The 18,408-nt window shown below is 36.1% G+C and overlaps 2 protein-coding genes across 4 annotated transcripts; both read right to left on the bottom strand.

Moving 5' to 3' along the window:
- Positions 1-871: 871 nt before the first annotated feature.
- Positions 872-9,732, bottom strand: LOC103503048 (uncharacterized). Of its 2 annotated transcripts, none has more exons than XM_051088144.1 (5): positions 9,226-9,732; positions 8,999-9,090; positions 7,477-8,578; positions 6,523-6,894; positions 872-1,322 (listed from the first exon to the last, which is right to left on the bottom strand). In XM_051088144.1, coding segments are annotated over exons 3-5 (1,422 nt in total). In that variant the 5' UTR covers positions 8,525-8,578; positions 8,999-9,090; positions 9,226-9,732; the 3' UTR covers positions 872-1,320. The 2 variants fall into 2 exon arrangements, with proteins under 2 accessions (XP_050944101.1, XP_050944102.1); XM_051088145.1 differs by having other exon boundaries at positions 7,477-7,820; positions 7,917-8,578; positions 8,999-9,440.
- Positions 9,733-11,622: 1,890 nt separating this feature from the next.
- Positions 11,623-18,108, bottom strand: LOC103503047 (serine/arginine-rich splicing factor SR45). 2 transcript variants are annotated; one of them, XM_008467213.2, is made up of 12 exons: positions 17,708-18,108; positions 17,451-17,519; positions 16,547-16,635; positions 15,731-15,777; positions 15,570-15,650; positions 15,312-15,477; positions 14,965-15,199; positions 14,782-14,847; positions 14,232-14,348; positions 12,774-12,843; positions 12,654-12,685; positions 11,623-11,988 (listed from the first exon to the last, which is right to left on the bottom strand). In XM_008467213.2, exons 1-12 carry the CDS (start codon positions 17,929-17,931, stop codon positions 11,925-11,927), a joined length of 1,260 nt encoding a protein of 419 aa, XP_008465435.2. In that variant the 5' UTR covers positions 17,932-18,108; the 3' UTR covers positions 11,623-11,924. The 2 variants fall into 2 exon arrangements, with proteins under 2 accessions (XP_008465435.2, XP_050944124.1); XM_051088167.1 differs by lacking the exon at positions 17,451-17,519 and having other exon boundaries at positions 17,708-18,047.
- Between the last annotated feature and the right edge of the window lie 300 nt (positions 18,109-18,408).

Consider the following 18,408-nt stretch of genomic DNA (forward strand, 5'->3'; position numbering starts at 1 on the left):
TTGCAAAATCTTGAAAAATCTTCGATTTCTTGTTTATTTCTCAAACTTTTAAAGGTTTTCCTAGATAGATGTAAGTTGTTTGACGACGAACACAACACTCAAAGCCCCCTCTCATAATCGACGCTAGGAAGAGCTCTTCAGACTTCCACCAAGCAATCACTCCAATACCAAATTGATATAGCCTAAGTAGTCTCTAGAAGAGATCCTCCAATGACCAAGATTGTGAATCTTTTATTAGAATAAAGTGTTTCATACAAGAGGGAAATACTTCTATTTATAGAGTTTATTACAGGTGGATGTAAAAAGGAAATTAACTTAGAATATTAACTAATTACCCAATTAACTCGTATTCTACTTACATCACTCCATCATTCTAATCAGATATCAAGCACAAAAAATTGGCAAAAACTAAGAACAAAATCTGACCACATCCAAGTTTCTTGTAACAATATAATAAAACTAAGCAAGCAAGAGAAGTAAAACTAAAAACTAGTAACATCCAAGTTTCTTCAAAATATAAATTAAAGAGTCCATCCCATGTGTATGAAACTAAAAAGTATCACCAAACAATAGTAAAGAATAGAATTCAAAATATTACAATCAGTTTTGCAATCTAAATGAGATAAAAGAGTGTTAAGAATGCTAGTAACGATCATAATATACGAGGACATTTAGAATGATTTTCCAAGTCCTTATCATTTTAAGCACTTGGAAAGTTATTCCCCACAGGGTCTAAGGACCTCAAGCTTCAAATGGGAAAAAAAAATAAATTTAAAAGCAAAAAAAGATGTAATGTGAAGTGCTCGAGTCATGATCCATGATATAAGTTTACAACATCAAGAATAGAAAAGAAAGAAAACAAGGAATACTCTTCAGGAACCTTAAGTTTGTATATTTCTGCTCTCTATCGTATTTCCCAAATTTTACACATCATACTGACTAGTCTAGGAACATGAAGGTATGAGTAACATGAGAAAAGTCTCTACTAGAATTCAAAGGAAATAGCTCTTCCCACTACATTGCCATCACTGGTTAGCTAACTTAACAAACCCCTTTCTTCAAGAGTTGTCCTCCAAATAATATGAAAGTGTCCAACAGTTAAAGGAGATGAAGATGAAACTGGCTTACCCAGAAAGTAATACATATGTACAGTCTTTGCTCAAGAGGTGAACAGGCATGATTTGTCAGCATTGAGTATTGAAACAACAATCCGAGTGCAGGTATGACAAGCTGATGAACGCCATGAATGAATGGAACTGGTTTTGAAGTTGCAAGCTACGAAGAGTTGAGAATCCATTAATGTACAGAACATGAACTGATTCCTGCAGAAACAGGAACAAAAAGAAAAAATAATATGTCATTGTCATCGTTTAAAAGCGGGAAAGTAAAGTAGACACTAAGTTACGTGGAAACCCGAGTACCGGGAGAAAAACCATGATTGACTTTCTTATTAATTTCTCATATTAACAAAAGATACAAGAGGGAAGATAAATAGGTTACAACTTATGATAAAAAACGAAACGATATTAGGGTAAATCATTCCTTGGGCCAAGCCCACTAATTCTAACACTCCCCCACAGGTTGGGACGTAGGTATCAATGAGACCCAACTTGTTAACACAAAAATAAAAGTTTTGTCTGAAAAGTCCCTCGGTGAAAACATCAGCAACTTGTTGGCTCGAGGGAATGTATAGAATGCATATACTACCATTGTCCAGTTTTATTTAATGAAGTGTTGATCAATCTCCACATGTTAAGTTCTATCATATTGAATTGAATTGTTGGTGATGCTAATAGCTGCCTTGTATCACAAAATAATTTCATCAACACCTCAAAATTCTGATGAAAATCATATAAAACTTTCTAGAGCCAAATTTCCTCACATATCCCCAAACTCAGCCCTGTACTTAGCCTTAACACTGCTTCTGACCACAACCCCTTGCTTCTTACTCCTCCAAGTTACAAGATTGCCTCATATAAAAGTACAATAACCGGAGGTGGATTTCCTGTCAACAACAGACCCCGCCAAGTCAGAGTCAGTATAGGCCTCAATAGCTTTTCTGTCTGTCTTTCTGAACATCAATACTTTACCGAGAGTTGTTTTCAATTACCTCCAGATTTTGTTAACTGCCTCCATGTGTTCCTCATAAGAAGTCTGCATGAACTAGCTAACGACACCCACAACATAGGAAATATCTGGTTGAGTATGTCACAAGTAAATCAACTTACCCACAAGGCCCTGATATAGTTCTTTATCAACTAGAACTTTATCGCCTGAATTTCCCAATTTATAGTTGAATTCAATTGGAGTATCAACAAGATGACATCCTAGCATCCCTATCTCGATCAACAAATTAAATGTATATTTCTTCTAAGATACCTTCTTTAGATCTAGCAACCTCCATCCCAAGAAATTTTTTCAAATTTCTCAAGTCTTTGATATCACCCGTCCTCTTTTTCAATTAGTGATTTCAACAGTGTCATCCCCAGCTGAAACGATGTCATCAATATAAACAATCAATACTGCAATCTTCCTAGCTTTGGAGACTTTTGTAAACAAAGTGAGGTCAGAGTGCCCCTGACTATATTCTTGGGACTTGATAAAGGTAGTAAACCTATCAAACCATGTTCTTGATGATTGGTTCAATCCATATAAAGATTTCTAAAGTTTACAAACTCGATGACCATACTGGGCTTCAAACCTTGGGGGCTCATATAGACTTCCCCTTCCAAGTCTCCATTCAGGAACGTATTCTTAACATCTAGCTGATATAAATGCTAGTCTTTGTTCATAGCAATAGATAACAGGACTCTAACTGTATTTAGTTTAGCAATTGGGAAACAGTGTTCGAGTAATCAACACCATAGGTTTAAGTAAACCCTTTCGCCACTAACCTCACCTTGTGTCTTTCAAGGGTTCCATCTGCCTTGTATTTGATTGTGAACACTCATTTACATCCCACAGGTTTATGTCCCTTAAGGAGAGCACATATCTCCCAAGTCTTATTCTTTTCAAAGGCCCTTATCTATTCCAGAACAACTGATTTTCACTCATGACATTCTAAATCAATGTGAATATTTTTCGGTATCACGGTAAAGTCAAGGCTAGCTGTGAAGGCTTTAAACTGTAGAGATAAAGTATCATAGGAAACATAGTTACAAATGGGGTGTTTCGTGCAGGATCTGGTACCTTCTCTCAACACAATGGGAATGTTTAGAAATGGATCATACTCATCAAGATTACCTAAATGACCCTGTTCAGCCTCATTACCACTAGTTTCTGCTCTGACCTCAATCTCATCAACAATGTCCTTTTCTCCCATATCTTCAGGAATAGTAATATCATACTTGTCATTCTCACTCATTTTACTATAAGCGCATGATTTAATAGGATTAGTCATACCTTGATCTTGAGAAGGTTCAGAGTCTTAGACCGGAGCCAACTGATGGGTAGGGAACTCAATTTCCTTTCTAAAATTTCTCCTATAGTAAGTTTTCTAGGGAACTTGGTTTGTCGATAGAACCAGGGGATGAGGATTGGAGTCAGGTAAGGTAATAGGAGTAGGATTGGTACTCTCTAAGGTACAATTAGACTCTTCACTCACACTCTCCATCTAAAGATGGCTAACAGGAAAGAAAAGTCGATCCTCGCAAAAGGTGACATCCATAGTGACAAAGAAGAGGATACCCAACAAATACATATGCTCGAGCCTAAGGGACAAATTTGGTCTGATTAGGGCCAAAGCTATGGACATAGATTGTACACCCAAACACATGAAGGGGAACCTCAAAAGTTAGGTGGGTAGAGGGATACGACTCCTTGAGACAATCTAAAGGAGTCTGAAGGTGGAGGACATGAGAAAACATCCTACTAATGAGATAAGTTGCAGTAAGAACATCATCTCCCAACAAATATGAAGGAAAGGAAGTAGACAACATAAAAGAATGAGCTACTTCCAAAATGCGAAGATTTTTCACTCGGCAACCTCATTTTGTTAAGGGGTGTAAGCATATGAGCTCTTGTGAACAATCCCCTTGGAGGCTAGGAACTCATTAAGGGTATGGTTTTGAAACTTCCGACCATTATTACTCCGAAGAATCGCAATTTTTGCATTGAATTGTGTTTCAATGATGTGATAGAAGTTCTAAAAAACGGAGGAAACCTCGAATTTATCAGTGATAAGAAAGACGGGTATGATCATCAATAAAAGTCACAACCCAACGTTTCCTAGAGAAGGTAGTGACCTTGGATGGAACCCAAACGTCACAATGGATAAGGGTGAACGATTGGGTTGGTTTATATGGTAGTGAGGGGAAGGAGACCGAATGTTGTTTGACTTGAATATACACATCACAAGATAAAGAGGAGACATCAACTTTAGAGAAGAGATGGGGAAATATATACTTCGTATATTTAAAGTTTAGGTGGCCCAACCGAAAATGCTACAACATACAATCTTGTTCGGAAATAGTAAAATATGAAGACAATAAACTAGTCTTAGAGACACTACTAGCAGAGGTATCATCGTCAAGGAGATAGAGTCTCCAACTATGCCGACCAGTGCTAGTCATCCTCCCCGAGCTCAAGTCTTGAAAAAAAAAACAAATTCAAGTAAGAAAGTGGCTTTACAGTTCAGCTCACGAGTGATCTTGCTTATAAATAGCAAATTATAGGAAATCATAGACATATGCAAAAAATTATGGAGTGATAGCTCTTCAAAAGGAAAAAATTGTCACTTCCCAGAAATTGGGACTAAAGAAGCATCAACTTTTCTAATATTTTCATTACCAACACATGAATTATAAGGAAAAAAAATCTCATAGGAACCTGTCAAGTGATCTGTAGCGCCCAAGTCAAGGATCCAGGGATTCTTCCCATCAACATTGATAAGACTAAGGGACTGAGGCAAACATAACCGTGCAATGGCTCCTAGAGTGGAGGGTGTGGAACGTTCTGGTTTACAGTAGGGCCAGATGGTTGAGAAGTACCAGCAGACTCACTTATATAAGCAAGCCCTAAATTTTGTTGTCATGGGAGGAACGTTTCTTACCTCTTGTGGGACAACTAAGAAGTTTGCAACACTGATTCAAAAAGAATAGAGCTAAGACAAACATTTAAACAAAAGAAGATGCAGATAGACTGGTACAGCAAAAATAAAATGGGAGGAAGAAAACTATATGACGAAGCAAATTCAGGAAGCCTTAGATCAACAAAAATGAAAAAGAAACATTTGGAGCGAGAGAAAGGAGAGCTTGAGTTTAAGGTGCAGGGCTGAAAGGTTGGATTGGTGATGCTTGTGCAACAACACAAACTGAATGAAGACAGTGCCAAATCTACATGTCGTAGTATGATGTTCTAAAAATGGAATACATAATTGTGTAACCAACACTAAACTTTCAAGCTCCCGACAGCAACGCCATGTCTCCTTCAAGGTAACAATCACGAACTTGTTAAACCCATGGTATGCAGAACATAGGTAGTTTTACGGCCTCAACATAGTTGGTTTTATAACTACAACATAGACGCCATTAACTTAGATCGGAGGTTTTTTGTGACCCTATCTTATCCTCTAGTCCTTTAGGTTGTTTTGTTGAGGCTTTTGGCCCCTTTATAATAATAACCTTCGTTTCTAAAAAGTGATGCACAAAGACTGTTGTGCCTGTAAAATTGTTCTACAAGAGAGTTCCCAAGGTCCATGAAACATGTGTGACAAGAAGTTCAAAAGCCCCAACACAATCATCTTCAAGCCTCTAGGAAATATATACTCTACTTGCACTCCTCCGAAGGAGTAGTAGGTTTAGTAAAAGAAAGCCCATCTTCCTTACACATTTTCTTCCTAGGCTTGACCTTTCTTCTTCATTCCACTTTCTCTTTCTTGAATTAGTGGACATATAAAAGAATGAACCAAACTAATCTCCGCCAATAGTTCCCAGAGCCACCAGAGATGATCACAATTTTTTTATGAAAAAAAAGGACATGGACACAAGTTCAAATCATATATCAAATTTTCTACACTCACAAATGCATAGCTAAGGCACAGCAAATGCAGCATTGCAATAAAGCTATCTCTTGCATCAACCACTTATGTTAATCTTCCTGATTTCTTGATCATAAAATTATCTAGGAGATTTTCAGCAGCCAAATTAAGAAAAGACTGGCCAGTTTCAATGGGATAGAGAAGAAATAATAGTAAATATGAATCTGCAGACAATGATAAAAATGGGGGAAGGGGAAAGGAGGGGAATAATAATGTAATGGGAAAGAATGTGCATGCTTACAATTTTTGAATTATGTGCTTACCCACCTTCACGTAGGAAAAATAGTGAAGCACGCCTATGATTCCTCTTTCCAAAGGCAATAATACTATACTAAACAAGTATCTATACCTCAAGGACTGTCTGAATTGAACCAAAATCAGTAAGCTTTTTATTCGCATTGATCAAAAAGCAGGAACTTGTTGGTGTAAAAAACAAGAACCAGTCCAAATGCATGCATATATGAATATGACAGAGATTCACTTACAGTTGGTTGACTGTTGACCCACTTGTCCAGGTTCAGTAAGACTCAATTCAACGTCGTGACTATCTGTCCAACCAGGCTCATAAGCTTCGAGAAAACCAATTTTTGCCTTATTAGGTAGGTCGTGAGGATGAACAAATGGCACTCCAGGAGGCCACCCAATCTCCATTCTTGTGCTGGCACAAGGGCTATCTAATGTGTGAATGTGATTTTCACAATCCTTCAGATTGCAGAACCTCAATTTGATACCCTTCTTATCTGCAATATCTTGTACTTTCTCCTTCAGAACTCTCTGTGCCTCAAGCCGTAATCTCTTAGAAGGGGGTAGAGGTTTGGTACTTGAACTATTCTTTCTCCTCCTCATTTTTATGGATCCTGTACCAGCATTTCATCGATCCAACACCCTGTTAATTGAAAGCTTCTCACTAAGGTGGCTACTAACACTAAGAAATTACTATAGAAGTAACACTACCCAATAAGAGGATAAAGAGGGAATGAACAACTAAAAAATTAGGAAAGCAAGCATTCAAACTATCAAGCAACAACAAATGCAAATACATGGCTACCAGTCCATATTTCACCCAAAAGTATCCATTGAAACATAAATCATTTTCTCGCAACACTTTTTCACTACGAGAGATTCTCATATAGCAAAATGGCAATCAAAACACATTATGTCTAGGTAAAACATCCAAGGGAAGGGGAATTTAAATTTCAACAACCTACACAAGCATCATGCTAAGTACTAACATGTAAAAGAAAATCAATATTGCATTATCAACCCTCAATAAATGCCTTCTTCCTTTTTATAAGAAACAATATAATTGATGTAATTAAACTACAAAAAAGGAAGAGCCGAGCTCATACCAAGGGAGGTTACAGGAAAAAGAGGGGAAAACCTCAATAAATGACATTCTTCGGCTCCAAAATTAGAAATTATAAAAAGATTTGGCCTACCATCTTGGGCTGTAGAGAAACTGAAATTCTGGAAATTTGGGCGATTAAAGAGTTGGTCAGTTGAGTGTGATCTCTGCATAAAGTCATCCACTGGTACTGGAAGCTGGAACTGAACATCTACCCCATGGCCAGCAGCTCTCATTTCTGAACAACTGAGGCTAGTCATAGATTTTGGCATGAGTTTGAATGACAAGGAGCACCGTCCATACATACTACCTTGAATATTATTCACATCTGTTCTGAGCAAAGCAGGATTCACATATCCTGCAGTTGCTTGATAGAGTGCAAGTCCAGGATAAACTATAGCATCTTGAGGGCCAAGATCTCCATCCACAAGAATCCATCTACCATTGAAATCCTTTATTAGTAAACCTGCCTTATCCGATTTGAACAGAGTAATAAGACTTTTATCAATTTGATTGTCATGGTCTGACGCATACATGGCCAACTGGCTATCCTCTTGAGCAGTTAACTTATGGTGATGTTCTCCATGAAATGAGGGTCTCCCATAACAGCACACAGACAACACAGAAGATGATATCTCCCTACTTCTTAGAGGAACATTATCAAGTATTTCCGTGAAAGGAGAGCTCCGCAAGTTTAGATAGAAGCTGATGGCATCCAAAATAATTCTAGATGCCTTTCCATAGAGGGCAAATATGTCTGGCAAACCTGCAGGTGGTAACTCCATTCCACTGCTGGGCTCAACTGGAGTCAATCCAGGCCTATAGTCATACGTTTCTTGCCACATCTGAGTATCCACATAGTAACCAGAAGTTCTGCACCACTCTCGTGAATCATTGTTTTGCATCAACTCAGCAGATGAACATGCAGCTCTCTGGTGGAAGTAGAGACGTGCAGAATCTAAACCAGACCTTAAAAGAGCCCCATCACAAGCAGGGAATTGGATGATGGCAGCAGAGTATTGAGCTAGTGAATGTGACAGAGTTGAGACTGACAATTTGAAAGACTCAGATGGAACTCCTTCAGATGGTGCTATATCAGTAAGTTTCACACGACCCAATGATGGCAGGCCATTGCCTGCCATGAAATGGAATGCTTTCAACAGCAAAATACCTCAATTCAAGCAACTCAGCTCAATCTACATACAAGAACACGCGAAAAGCCCAATCAGTGACGGCAAAAACAAATAGCAATTCATGGAATTATGTACTACAGTATGGTTTAATATATATTTTAAAACCTGGAATTTAAAAGTCAACTAAATATATGAAAAGAATAATCAATATTAGTAGCAAACATATTTTTTATCATACCCAACTCAAACAAATTTCTACTCATGCTTTATTTCATCTACCACTAACAACTAAAACTTTTGCAGAATTAACACGAGGCAAATAACAGTATAATCCCAAGGTCACGCAACCAAACAGAAGATAACCGATTGTAAAATGTAAAACCGAACAAAACCCATCGGTTAGAACAACATCCAAAGGTCGGGTCTGGATCAAATTCAAAGCCCTAAATCCATGGCCAAATATTGAGTAACTTGAGAACAGACCTGAATATGACGAGATTTCCTTCCTAAATCGCTGGAACGGGTCGTTTGCCTGGTGTTCTTGACAGAAACTGAGCGGAAGAACGAAAATCGAGCTGGAAAAGGTGAAAAAATGGGAAATTTTAGAGGGTTTAGACGAAGATTAGCGCCAAAACAAAAAAAAGAAAATCAAGGGAGAGGATGAGAAATGGAGTAGGAGGAAAATTGGGAGTTGAGAGAGTCAAATTGACCAAGAACTTTGCGCCGTTTTCTTCCCTTTCATTTGGTGCGTTACTGTCCGAAATGGCGTTTTCGGTAAAATCATTGGGCAAAATCTGCAAAATAGACTTTCCACTTTCCCAAAGATATTGATATCTCGAAGGAATTTCGTAAAGATTGACCTAATTTTTGTTTTATTTTATTTTTTGAGAAATGGTATTCGGCTGCAATACTTGCACACAAAAAAAAAAAAAAAAAAAAAAAAAAAAGACGTATTTTTAAGGCTCGAGATGGCAGATGCCTCAGCTTTTGAAAAGAATTTACGTGAAGTTACGCATTTGGCCTTTCTTCTCTCCTCCTCCTTTAACATACTCGGCTGTTGAAAATGCTCTGCCCCCATTTCTTCTTTCTTCTTTGCAGCCATGCAGTTTTTACCAACAATGTTCTACCTTCCATCTCTGACTAACCATGTGTGACTAGCTATAACGAATAATGTGTGAGACAACAAAAGAGAGTGAGAGTTTCTCCTCGAACTTGTAACTCCAACCAACGGTACTCGGCCAAGGTTAGAGTGGGACAGGCAAGTGAGGAAGCAACCTTACAAAGAGAGAGTGAGTGGTGAAAGAAAGAGAGCCAGCAATTTGGGCTTTTCTGCGTACACAGAATTATTTTGGTAAATTTAATCATCATATTTCTTCGTTTTGTTGGTACTTTTAAGCTCTTTTTATTAAATACTATCGCTCTTGTTTTCATTCTTACTCATTTCATCGTTATTTCACAATGTTTTCTTACTCGCGCATTTTGCACTTTGGTTTATTTGGCGTTCGAAAAGATTATGTACATTATTGTTATTATTATGCATTGTCTAAGGAAAAAAAACGACTTATCGTTGGTATTGTCTTCATAGGTAAAATATAAGAAGGAAACATTGTTTGTTGTTGAAGAAAATTTACCCCAAAGGGATTTAGAGGAAGAAGACGTGGGAAAATAGATTAAAAGAAAAAGTACTAGAGTTAAAAGATAGAATAAGAAATTGAAATAAGTTGGAGAAAGGTTATAAAACCTTATTTTAAAAAATCAGGTCAATCAAATAACACTTTGGCTACATTTTTCTGGTCAATCTACCACATTATTTATTCCTTCAACTCTAATTTTCAGTCTAAAACCACAGAGGTTTCGATTATATTTTGATTTAATGTGTTAATTCTAACCTTTTTTTTTATTAATTTTAATAAATTTGATGGTCTCACTAAAAATATGTGTGCTAGTATATTGCTATGTTGCAATTTCAAGTCAATTAAGTTGAGTGAAAATTGGTAGCAAAACATAATGTAAAGCAGAAAAGACTGAAAAGTAATATAGCAAAGACCAAAATGATTGAGGTTTTGAATACTCACACCAAAATATTTATAAAAAAAATGATTAAATTAAAAAAATTTGAAAGTTTCAAAAACAAGAAAGGACTTATTTGGAAATTAAGTCCTCACTTGATAACCATATGAATTTATCTTTTCCTTGTCCTTTTTTTTCTATTCACCTATTTCTAAATTTAATTTAAGTTATAATTCCATCTATCATATTTTTTATATATGTATTAACTGTCCATTTTCTATCTAATGTTCTTAAGAAAAATCAAATTGAAGTTTTGGAAAGAAAAAAATTGTTGTTTTTATTTTTTAAATTTGTTATTTGCTTTATACTATTGATGTTGGCTTGAATCTCACAATGACACAGAGAGAAATACACCAACTAAGAAGAAATGTATATATGTTAAATAATCACTGTTAAGAATATTTATAAATACAGAAAAACTTTCATGATAGATAATATAAAAATTTCGCACATTTTACTATATTTAAAACAAGTTTCTAAATCTGATTTTAAATTTTCAACTTCTATTTCTATTTTAATTAACTCTCAAGATATCTTACATCTTTGAACTCCAAATTTCCAAGCAGATTATTGGATCAAGTAGCAAAGTATATACCATAAACTAAAGAAACGTTCTGAAAATTCTAAAAGATGGGTTAAAATGGGATTTTTTTATTTGATAGACATAATTTGGTTGGATGACAATATTTAAAGTATCTAATTAGTTTTTTAATTTTATACTTATTTGATATTTAAACTTTAAAAAATTGTTAACTAAATACTAAACTTAAATTTCATATCTAATCATTCTCAAACATATTAAAATTTTATAAAAACTCTTTTTATCCAATAGGACCATAAACATTATACTTACGTTTTGTAGGAGCAAACTTTGAACAAACATTGAAAAGAGCAAAGGCATATTCAACACAAATCAAAATTTAGAAATCTATTAAACACAAAATTAAGACACAAATCTAAAAACACAAAAACCGAACAAATAGCCACAAACTCGAAATGTTAAGAGAATTAACAAAAACAATATCAAAAAAGGAATATAGTCTCTAAAACCCTCGAGGAAAAGGGGTAACGGTCCATGTCTGGACCTTTCAATAGTAGTAGAAGTGTAATAATACTACAGACTGCATTTAGAACAAAGTATTATCTAAATCTTTTTAATCCAATTAGTAACAGAAAGACAAACTAACTACAAACAAACCAAAATGGGGATTAAATCCAAATATTTTTGGTACAAGAAAGCTCTTTACCAGGTCAGGAAGAAAACAAAACGTCGCATTTTTCGGAATACACATAGAACAAGAGAATTTAGAGAGAGGGAGGGAGAGATGTGAAGAGTTGTTTATGGCTTACGAGGAGGCGAACTACTGCTACTGCTCCTGCTGCTGCTTCTTCCTCTCAAAGGCCTGCACATCAATAATACTACGATAGTTAAGCATATTAATTGATATTCAATGGTGTTTGTTAGATGGTCGAGATTGAAGAACTTGAAAAGCAGTACAAGCACTTTTTACTTTCAAAAGCCATTCCAAACTTGCTACAAATCAAGCACCTACTCATTCCGTGATCTAGAAGCTCGATAGAAAGAATATCCATGTTTAATGGTACCCCTGTAGTTTGTAGTTTATGTCCAAATTATTCCATTCATATAGTTTTAATTCACTAATGACCAACTGTAGATGTCTTTTGTAACTCCTTTGGGCCGGGGCTTCTTCCCCCTCCATTTTTGTAATTTCACACATCAATGAAATTGTTTCTTTGAAAAAAATGGTGCCTAGTAGTTTATGGATTTGGAAAAAAAAAATTTGTTTGTATCCATCCCACTGTCATCACACAAACAACAAAATAAAATAGGAAAAATAGGAAAAATAGGAAAAATAGGAAAAATAGGAAAAAATAAAGTGAAGTTGATACATGACAGATAGGCAAAAGATAGGTGAAGCATGTGATGCACCTATGCATTTTATGAGATTTAAACGTGGAGCAAACTGGGTCTCCAAGAACCTCGAGTACTTTCAAAACATTTTCAAGATATATTGATATTTCACGTAACGCATGGGATTATGATTACCTTCTTGGACTGCGAGATACCCTCCTGGGAACCTGTAAATATAAAATAGAGAAAAGTGAAGGGACTTCAATGCAGGGAAAAACAAAGCAATAAAAAGAGTAGAATGGCAAAGATCAAAACCTTGCGTGGACTAGGTGATGCAGAGTAGGATGATGATCTCCCACGCCTACCGGCAGCGCCCGGCCGACCTCTGGATAGAGAGATCACCAAAATATTAAAAGATAAATAAATGGATTATAGAGGGCACTAAAAAAACAGGGTAATAGCACTGTGGAATAATATGTGATTAAGAAAAAGTAGAAGATGATATTAATATTTTTTTATTGAGAAACCAAACTTCCATTGAAATGAAAGAATACACCAACTAAAAAGAATGACCACCAAAAAGAAGCCTGGCAACGAAGTACAGAAAGGGGACCACCTCAATATAATAAGAGACCTAGCGAATAATTACAAAATGACCTAGTCACTAAAGCCCAAGGAGAAACGAAGTTTGTAATGAGGACCAGACATCGCTAAAAGGTCTTACCCACCCTGGAAATTCTATTATTTCTCACACCAAACACCCCACAAATGGAACAAAGGATACGACATTGAACAAGCCAACTAGCCACAGATTCACTTTCTTAGCATCCTTTGCAAAAAGCTAACTTTACAGTAGAATTGTTATCCATTAATATGCAATTATGTACATATATTTTTTGAGAATTTGGAGACTCTGATTATTGTTTCTTAAACAAAAGTTTAGGTAATATTTTAATAATAGGAAATTGAGATCTTTTAAAGCATAGGTTCTAATCATCATTATAATATCTAAATAAAACCCCACGACCACTAACAAGACATCAAAGCATTTTAGGCCTAAATCTCAAAGTTAGACGATTGGATAAGAGATAATACATCTCCCAAAGTTTGCTTCTATTGGTAGCCAAGAGCATCTGAAACGTTATCACAAACACTGAAGAACCCAATGAGAATGCTAGTTTTGCATTTGCTTCCCTAGAAGGGCACCCCCATTGTCTAGATTGAAAGGATCCCTCAGGGACTAAAGGCGGAGGCTATAGAATATGGGATGCTGAAAAACAGGCAGTTGACTTCCAAGCCAAAATCTAGGGTAACTACTCAAGAGTTTTCTAAATTGATTTTGGATAACAAATACTCCGACAAAGTGAGAACAAAACACAAACTTCACAACAATTTCACTAACTTCCTACACGGTTACACCAGTAAAATTCTTTAGCTCATTGCTAGCAAAGCTCTGTGATGGAAATTTAGAGAAGCAATGATAATCATCACATTTGTTTTATAGCTCTCACTTAGAGATGTTCAGAAAGGCTTCACTGTGATTATTTTTCCTTTTTGATCAATGCCCATGATAGGCTTCTGTAATCTACTTCATCATTTAATTTATGCACCACAAATACAGAGTAGATAATCAATCAATATTAAATAAAATTACTTACAAAGAGATTTGATCAGGAAAAAAAATACATTAGATGTCTAAATCTATATATACTAATAATCTTTAAAAAGAAGTTAGCTGGTGATGACAAAAAAAATCATTAGGCATCAAATTACCTCCGTGGTGAAAACGATCGGGAGCGTGATCGAGCTGGTCTTCTAATAGGTGAACGACTTCTTCTACGAACTACTGGAGACCTTCTTGGAGGACTACGAGCACGTCGAGGTGGTGTGCTGAGAAAGAAACACAATTTAATCATGCAACTCTCATATACCTAAGTAAAAATGTAACTGAAACCACTGAGGTAGACTAGACCACTTTCAAGAAAAAACTTGCTCAATCACAGTGAACAAGCAATTAAAAGCTCTAATTTCCATGCTTCTAATTAAAAATAATCAATCCCTCAGTCACCAGTCTTCTAATTACCTAAGATTAAACTATAGGACACCTTTGTATGGAAGCAAGTAAAATGTTAAAAAGTCAAATGGAGAGATACTCTATAGCTAATACTTCATTCCAAGTCTAAAATAGCATTATATTAATTTGTGCAGTAAGCCATAAATAGTCAACCTTTACATTCTATGATAGATTTGAGGTTAGAAACTATAAAATATCTTCGTGTATCATTCAAAGGGCAAAAGAAAAGACAACTCAAATGCATAGTACCGGCGCCTAGGAGGTGGTGGTGAACGTCTTCGAACAGGACTTCCACGAATTCTTCTTGGGGAGGGCCTACTCAACCAAAGTTAAACAATGTCAATGTCCCAAGTTGCCCCATTTCAAGACAAGGAGATAGATTGTGTGTGTGTGTGGCTGGGAGGGTTGAAGAGTTGGGGGATGATGGTTAACCTTGGAGGAGATCGATGTCGTCTTGCCAAAGGCGATGGGGAACGGCCGCCCCTCATGGGTGATGCGGGCCTCCTTCTAGGAGGAGGAGAATCGCGACGAAAAGGAGATTCTACACGGCGGCGTGGAGGAGACTCCGGACGACGGCGTGGAGAGTCAGGTTGTCTTCTAGGAGACCCACCTCGTCGAGCAACAGGCGAGCGCCTTCTAGGTGAAGGAAGTTTTCGACGAGGAGAAGCTGATGACACAAACCAGACATAAATCAATAAAATACATACTCATCAAAAACAAAATAATATAATAGGCTTAAACAGTTTGACACTGGATAATATATAATTATCGAGAGATACATTCTCTCTGTCTTTTCATGTCATCCTTCTCAGCATCAGGACCAACATTTTCAGGCTTAGGACCATCTCTCTTTGGAACAGTTGCTACAGTCCTTGGAGGTGTTGGCATCTTTTGTCTTTGAGGTAATGTAAATCTTGCTCGTATAACATTCCCATCAATTTGGGCCTACATTTAGCCAATTATCACAATCAATTCCCTGTTACAAGACTATATCAATAGATGCACTTCAAGTACTTGAACAACTATGCAAAACCTACACCATCCATATACACTTGGGCTTTTTCAGCGTCAGATCTCGTTTTAAATTCAACATATCCATATCCTTTAGGAAGGTTTACCTGTAAGCATTATAACAGATGCATCAATATATTATGCAACAAAAAGTTCTTCAAATCCAATATACATGTTAGAAACTCACTGTGCGATCCATTGCCAGCTCGACATTGACGACTTCGCCAAAATTACCTAAAGGGTATCAAGAAAGGGGAAAAAAGGAAATTCTTAAGAGCTATACCATTTTTTTAAAAAAAAAAAAGCATTTCAAAAAAGGCAACAGGATTACCTATTAAATCTAATACCCATCAAGCCTACTGAACCATAAAGAGGTTTTTGGAGGAAAATTTCTATTTGATGGTAAACCCTTTGATAGAATGAGACCAACAAAATTACAACTAATTCTATACAATAGATTCATGAAAAGAATAAGAAACTATCTAGAGTTTAGAAATAGCTGAGAGGAAAGGAATGAGCACTTTACATATCAGACGGAGGAAGAATAATTGAAATGACAAATTAATCAACTGTTAAGAACAAAAAAATTTACTTAGTTGGTCCTCCTTTTAGATGGGGTGTTTCGGTGGGCTGGTTTTTTTTTTTTTTTATGTCCTTGTATTCTTTCATTTTTTTCTGGATGAAAGTTATTCTTTCTATAAAAAAAAAAAACATTATGGTCAATGATCACTACAAACAAATTGAATTGAATCTACTACATAAATACATATGTTTACAGAAATATACCAGGTTTTTTCTTACAATACAAAATACTAGATTTGTGAAGTCAATACTTCAGATGACGTGGATGAAGCTTGAAATAAAAGTTCATTTTGTCCAACACTTTGGTTTAATCAATGTGTTCAAAGTAAAACATTTAAAAAAGAATGATATGGAAACAAAAGTGCATTGATCCATCACTATAATTGTTTGAAGGCTAAAGAGAGCAAGCGAAAAACCATACTGAAAATTTCTCTTAAATGACCCTCATGGACATTCCTACTCAGTGCGTCAATGTGAAGAACAAGTGATTCGCGTACAGGAGATGGTTTCCTGAAACCAAAAGAAACGGTGTGAAAAACAAATTATATAAATATGACTTACAGAAAAGGAAAATATCACAAAAAGAAAGCAGAGGATGTAAATCATTGATATACAAATGCACAACAAAAGGAAAAATTAATATAAACAAAATGCATATGTCGGTTTTTTAATAGTCAAGGACATAAAAATTGCAAGTGGTTATAGATTACAAAAGATCAAATTTACGTTTGCAAGAGCAATAAAGCTAATAGAACAATTGTTTATCACATTCAAGTTCAACCAGGGAAAACAACTTCTTTTTTTTTGGAACGGAGACAAACTTCTTTATTAATTTGAAATTTGAAATAATGCAATACTCACACCACAATTCTGAAGAATTACTAAATCCAAAGATTTTCTTCTGTTTCATAAATTTTAATAAATTGAACCCTGTTTTGACTGAATGTTAATAAGGGAGAATGAGCTCTCTTTAAAGAAAAAAACTAACAAATTACATACGAAACCATATTTAAGCTCAAGGCAAATGGTGTTAATCCATTGACCGCATGTCCAAAACGAAGCATCATAGTTGAACAAAGATAAACGAAATACTATAAATTGTTCCCTAGCCATCCCTAACTTGTAAATTATACGAAACAAACAGCTGAAATACAATCGTTGAAGAGGCTCGATAGTTTTTAACAAAAGACGGGCATCAAAAACCGCGGCAGAGCATAAATGTTAGACTTGTCGGAAAATGCATGCCATGAACAGATAATGAAGAGACTATAAATGCTAGTGAGAAGTTGGATTTGACTGAAGAATGTAGAAGGAGACGTTGTAACCTGGGTGGCGGAGAACTTCGTTTAGCTGGTGGAGGTGAAGCACGAGACCTCCGAGCAGTTTCAGTCGGACTGAAAAACAAATGGAAATGTAACTTCTATGTCTAATAAAGGGACATCCAATCAACAGCGACAAAAAAGGAAATGCTGAATCGACCAGATTCCCAGGCATAACAAACCTAATTCTGATACTTCCTCTCACACAAGCACGAAATGTAAAACTCCAAAACGAAAAATGCAAGCTAAAGTGAAAGGCAAACCTCTTTCTCTGAGGAGGGGGTGTCCTGCTACGAGAACTACCGCTGCGAGAGAGAGACGAAGACGAAGAAATGGACCTGGAACGAGAGCGTGAGCGGGACACAGATGCAGACCTGGAGCGCGAGCGGGAACTGGAACGGGAATCAGAGCCGGAGAATGAGCGGGAACGTGAGGAGGAACCTGACCCCGACGGCGGCGAGCGACGGCCTCTGCTTGGTTTCGCCATGGCCGGCAATGGGGGCAGAGTGAAGATTGAAACCCTAACTAAAACCCGTCAGGGACAACGAAAAGGAGAAGCGACACAGAAAAATGGTCGAGATGTAAATCGGTGGGGGTGAAATGACCAAAAAGTTAAAGAGAGGAAACAAAAGAAATATCTTTTTCGTAAGGATAAATTATTTTAAACCAGAAAACTATTTTTACATGCAAATATACACAATACAATAGATAGATAATAGGCAATTATCGTTCCAATTGTATATTTTTAAATATTTTTATTCATTTTATTATATTTTAAAATAATTTTTTTAAGTTTAATTTTGTAGATGATTCAAATCCAATATATTTTATGGTACGACCTAAATTTATATTTATTTTGATAATAAACAAATTGATGACAAGTGGATTCGAACTACGGTTCTCATATTTATTAAGGTTTTTTCTTTTATATATTTATCTCTTTGGTGAGGATATTTATAATTGA

The sequence above is a fragment of the Cucumis melo genome, chromosome 7, assembly GCF_025177605.1.
Source record: "Cucumis melo cultivar AY chromosome 7, USDA_Cmelo_AY_1.0, whole genome shotgun sequence".
In the NCBI taxonomy this organism is placed as follows: Eukaryota; Viridiplantae; Streptophyta; class Magnoliopsida; order Cucurbitales; family Cucurbitaceae; genus Cucumis; species Cucumis melo.

What these genes read in the sequence shown, in the direction of transcription:
- LOC103503048 (XM_051088144.1), bottom strand. Translation starts at nt 8,524, where the DNA reads ATGGCAGGCAATGGCCTGCCATCATTGGGTCGTGTGAAACTTACTGAT. An exon ending in TTTCTCTACAGCCCAAGATG is followed by an intron (nt 6,895 to 7,476) that starts GTAGGCCAAATC and finishes ATGCTGGTACAG; the next exon opens with GATCCATAAAAATGAGGAGG.
- LOC103503047 (XM_008467213.2), bottom strand. Translation starts at nt 17,931, where the DNA reads ATGGCGAAACCAAGCAGAGGCCGTCGCTCGCCGCCGTCGGGGTCAGGT. An exon ending in CCCAAGTGTATATGGATGGT is followed by an intron (nt 15,478 to 15,569) that starts GTAGGTTTTGCA and finishes GGCTAAATGTAG; the next exon opens with GCCCAAATTGATGGGAATGT. An exon ending in CATCACCTAGTCCACGCAAG is followed by an intron (nt 12,686 to 12,773) that starts GTTTTGATCTTT and finishes TTATATTTACAG; the next exon opens with GTTCCCAGGAGGGTATCTCG.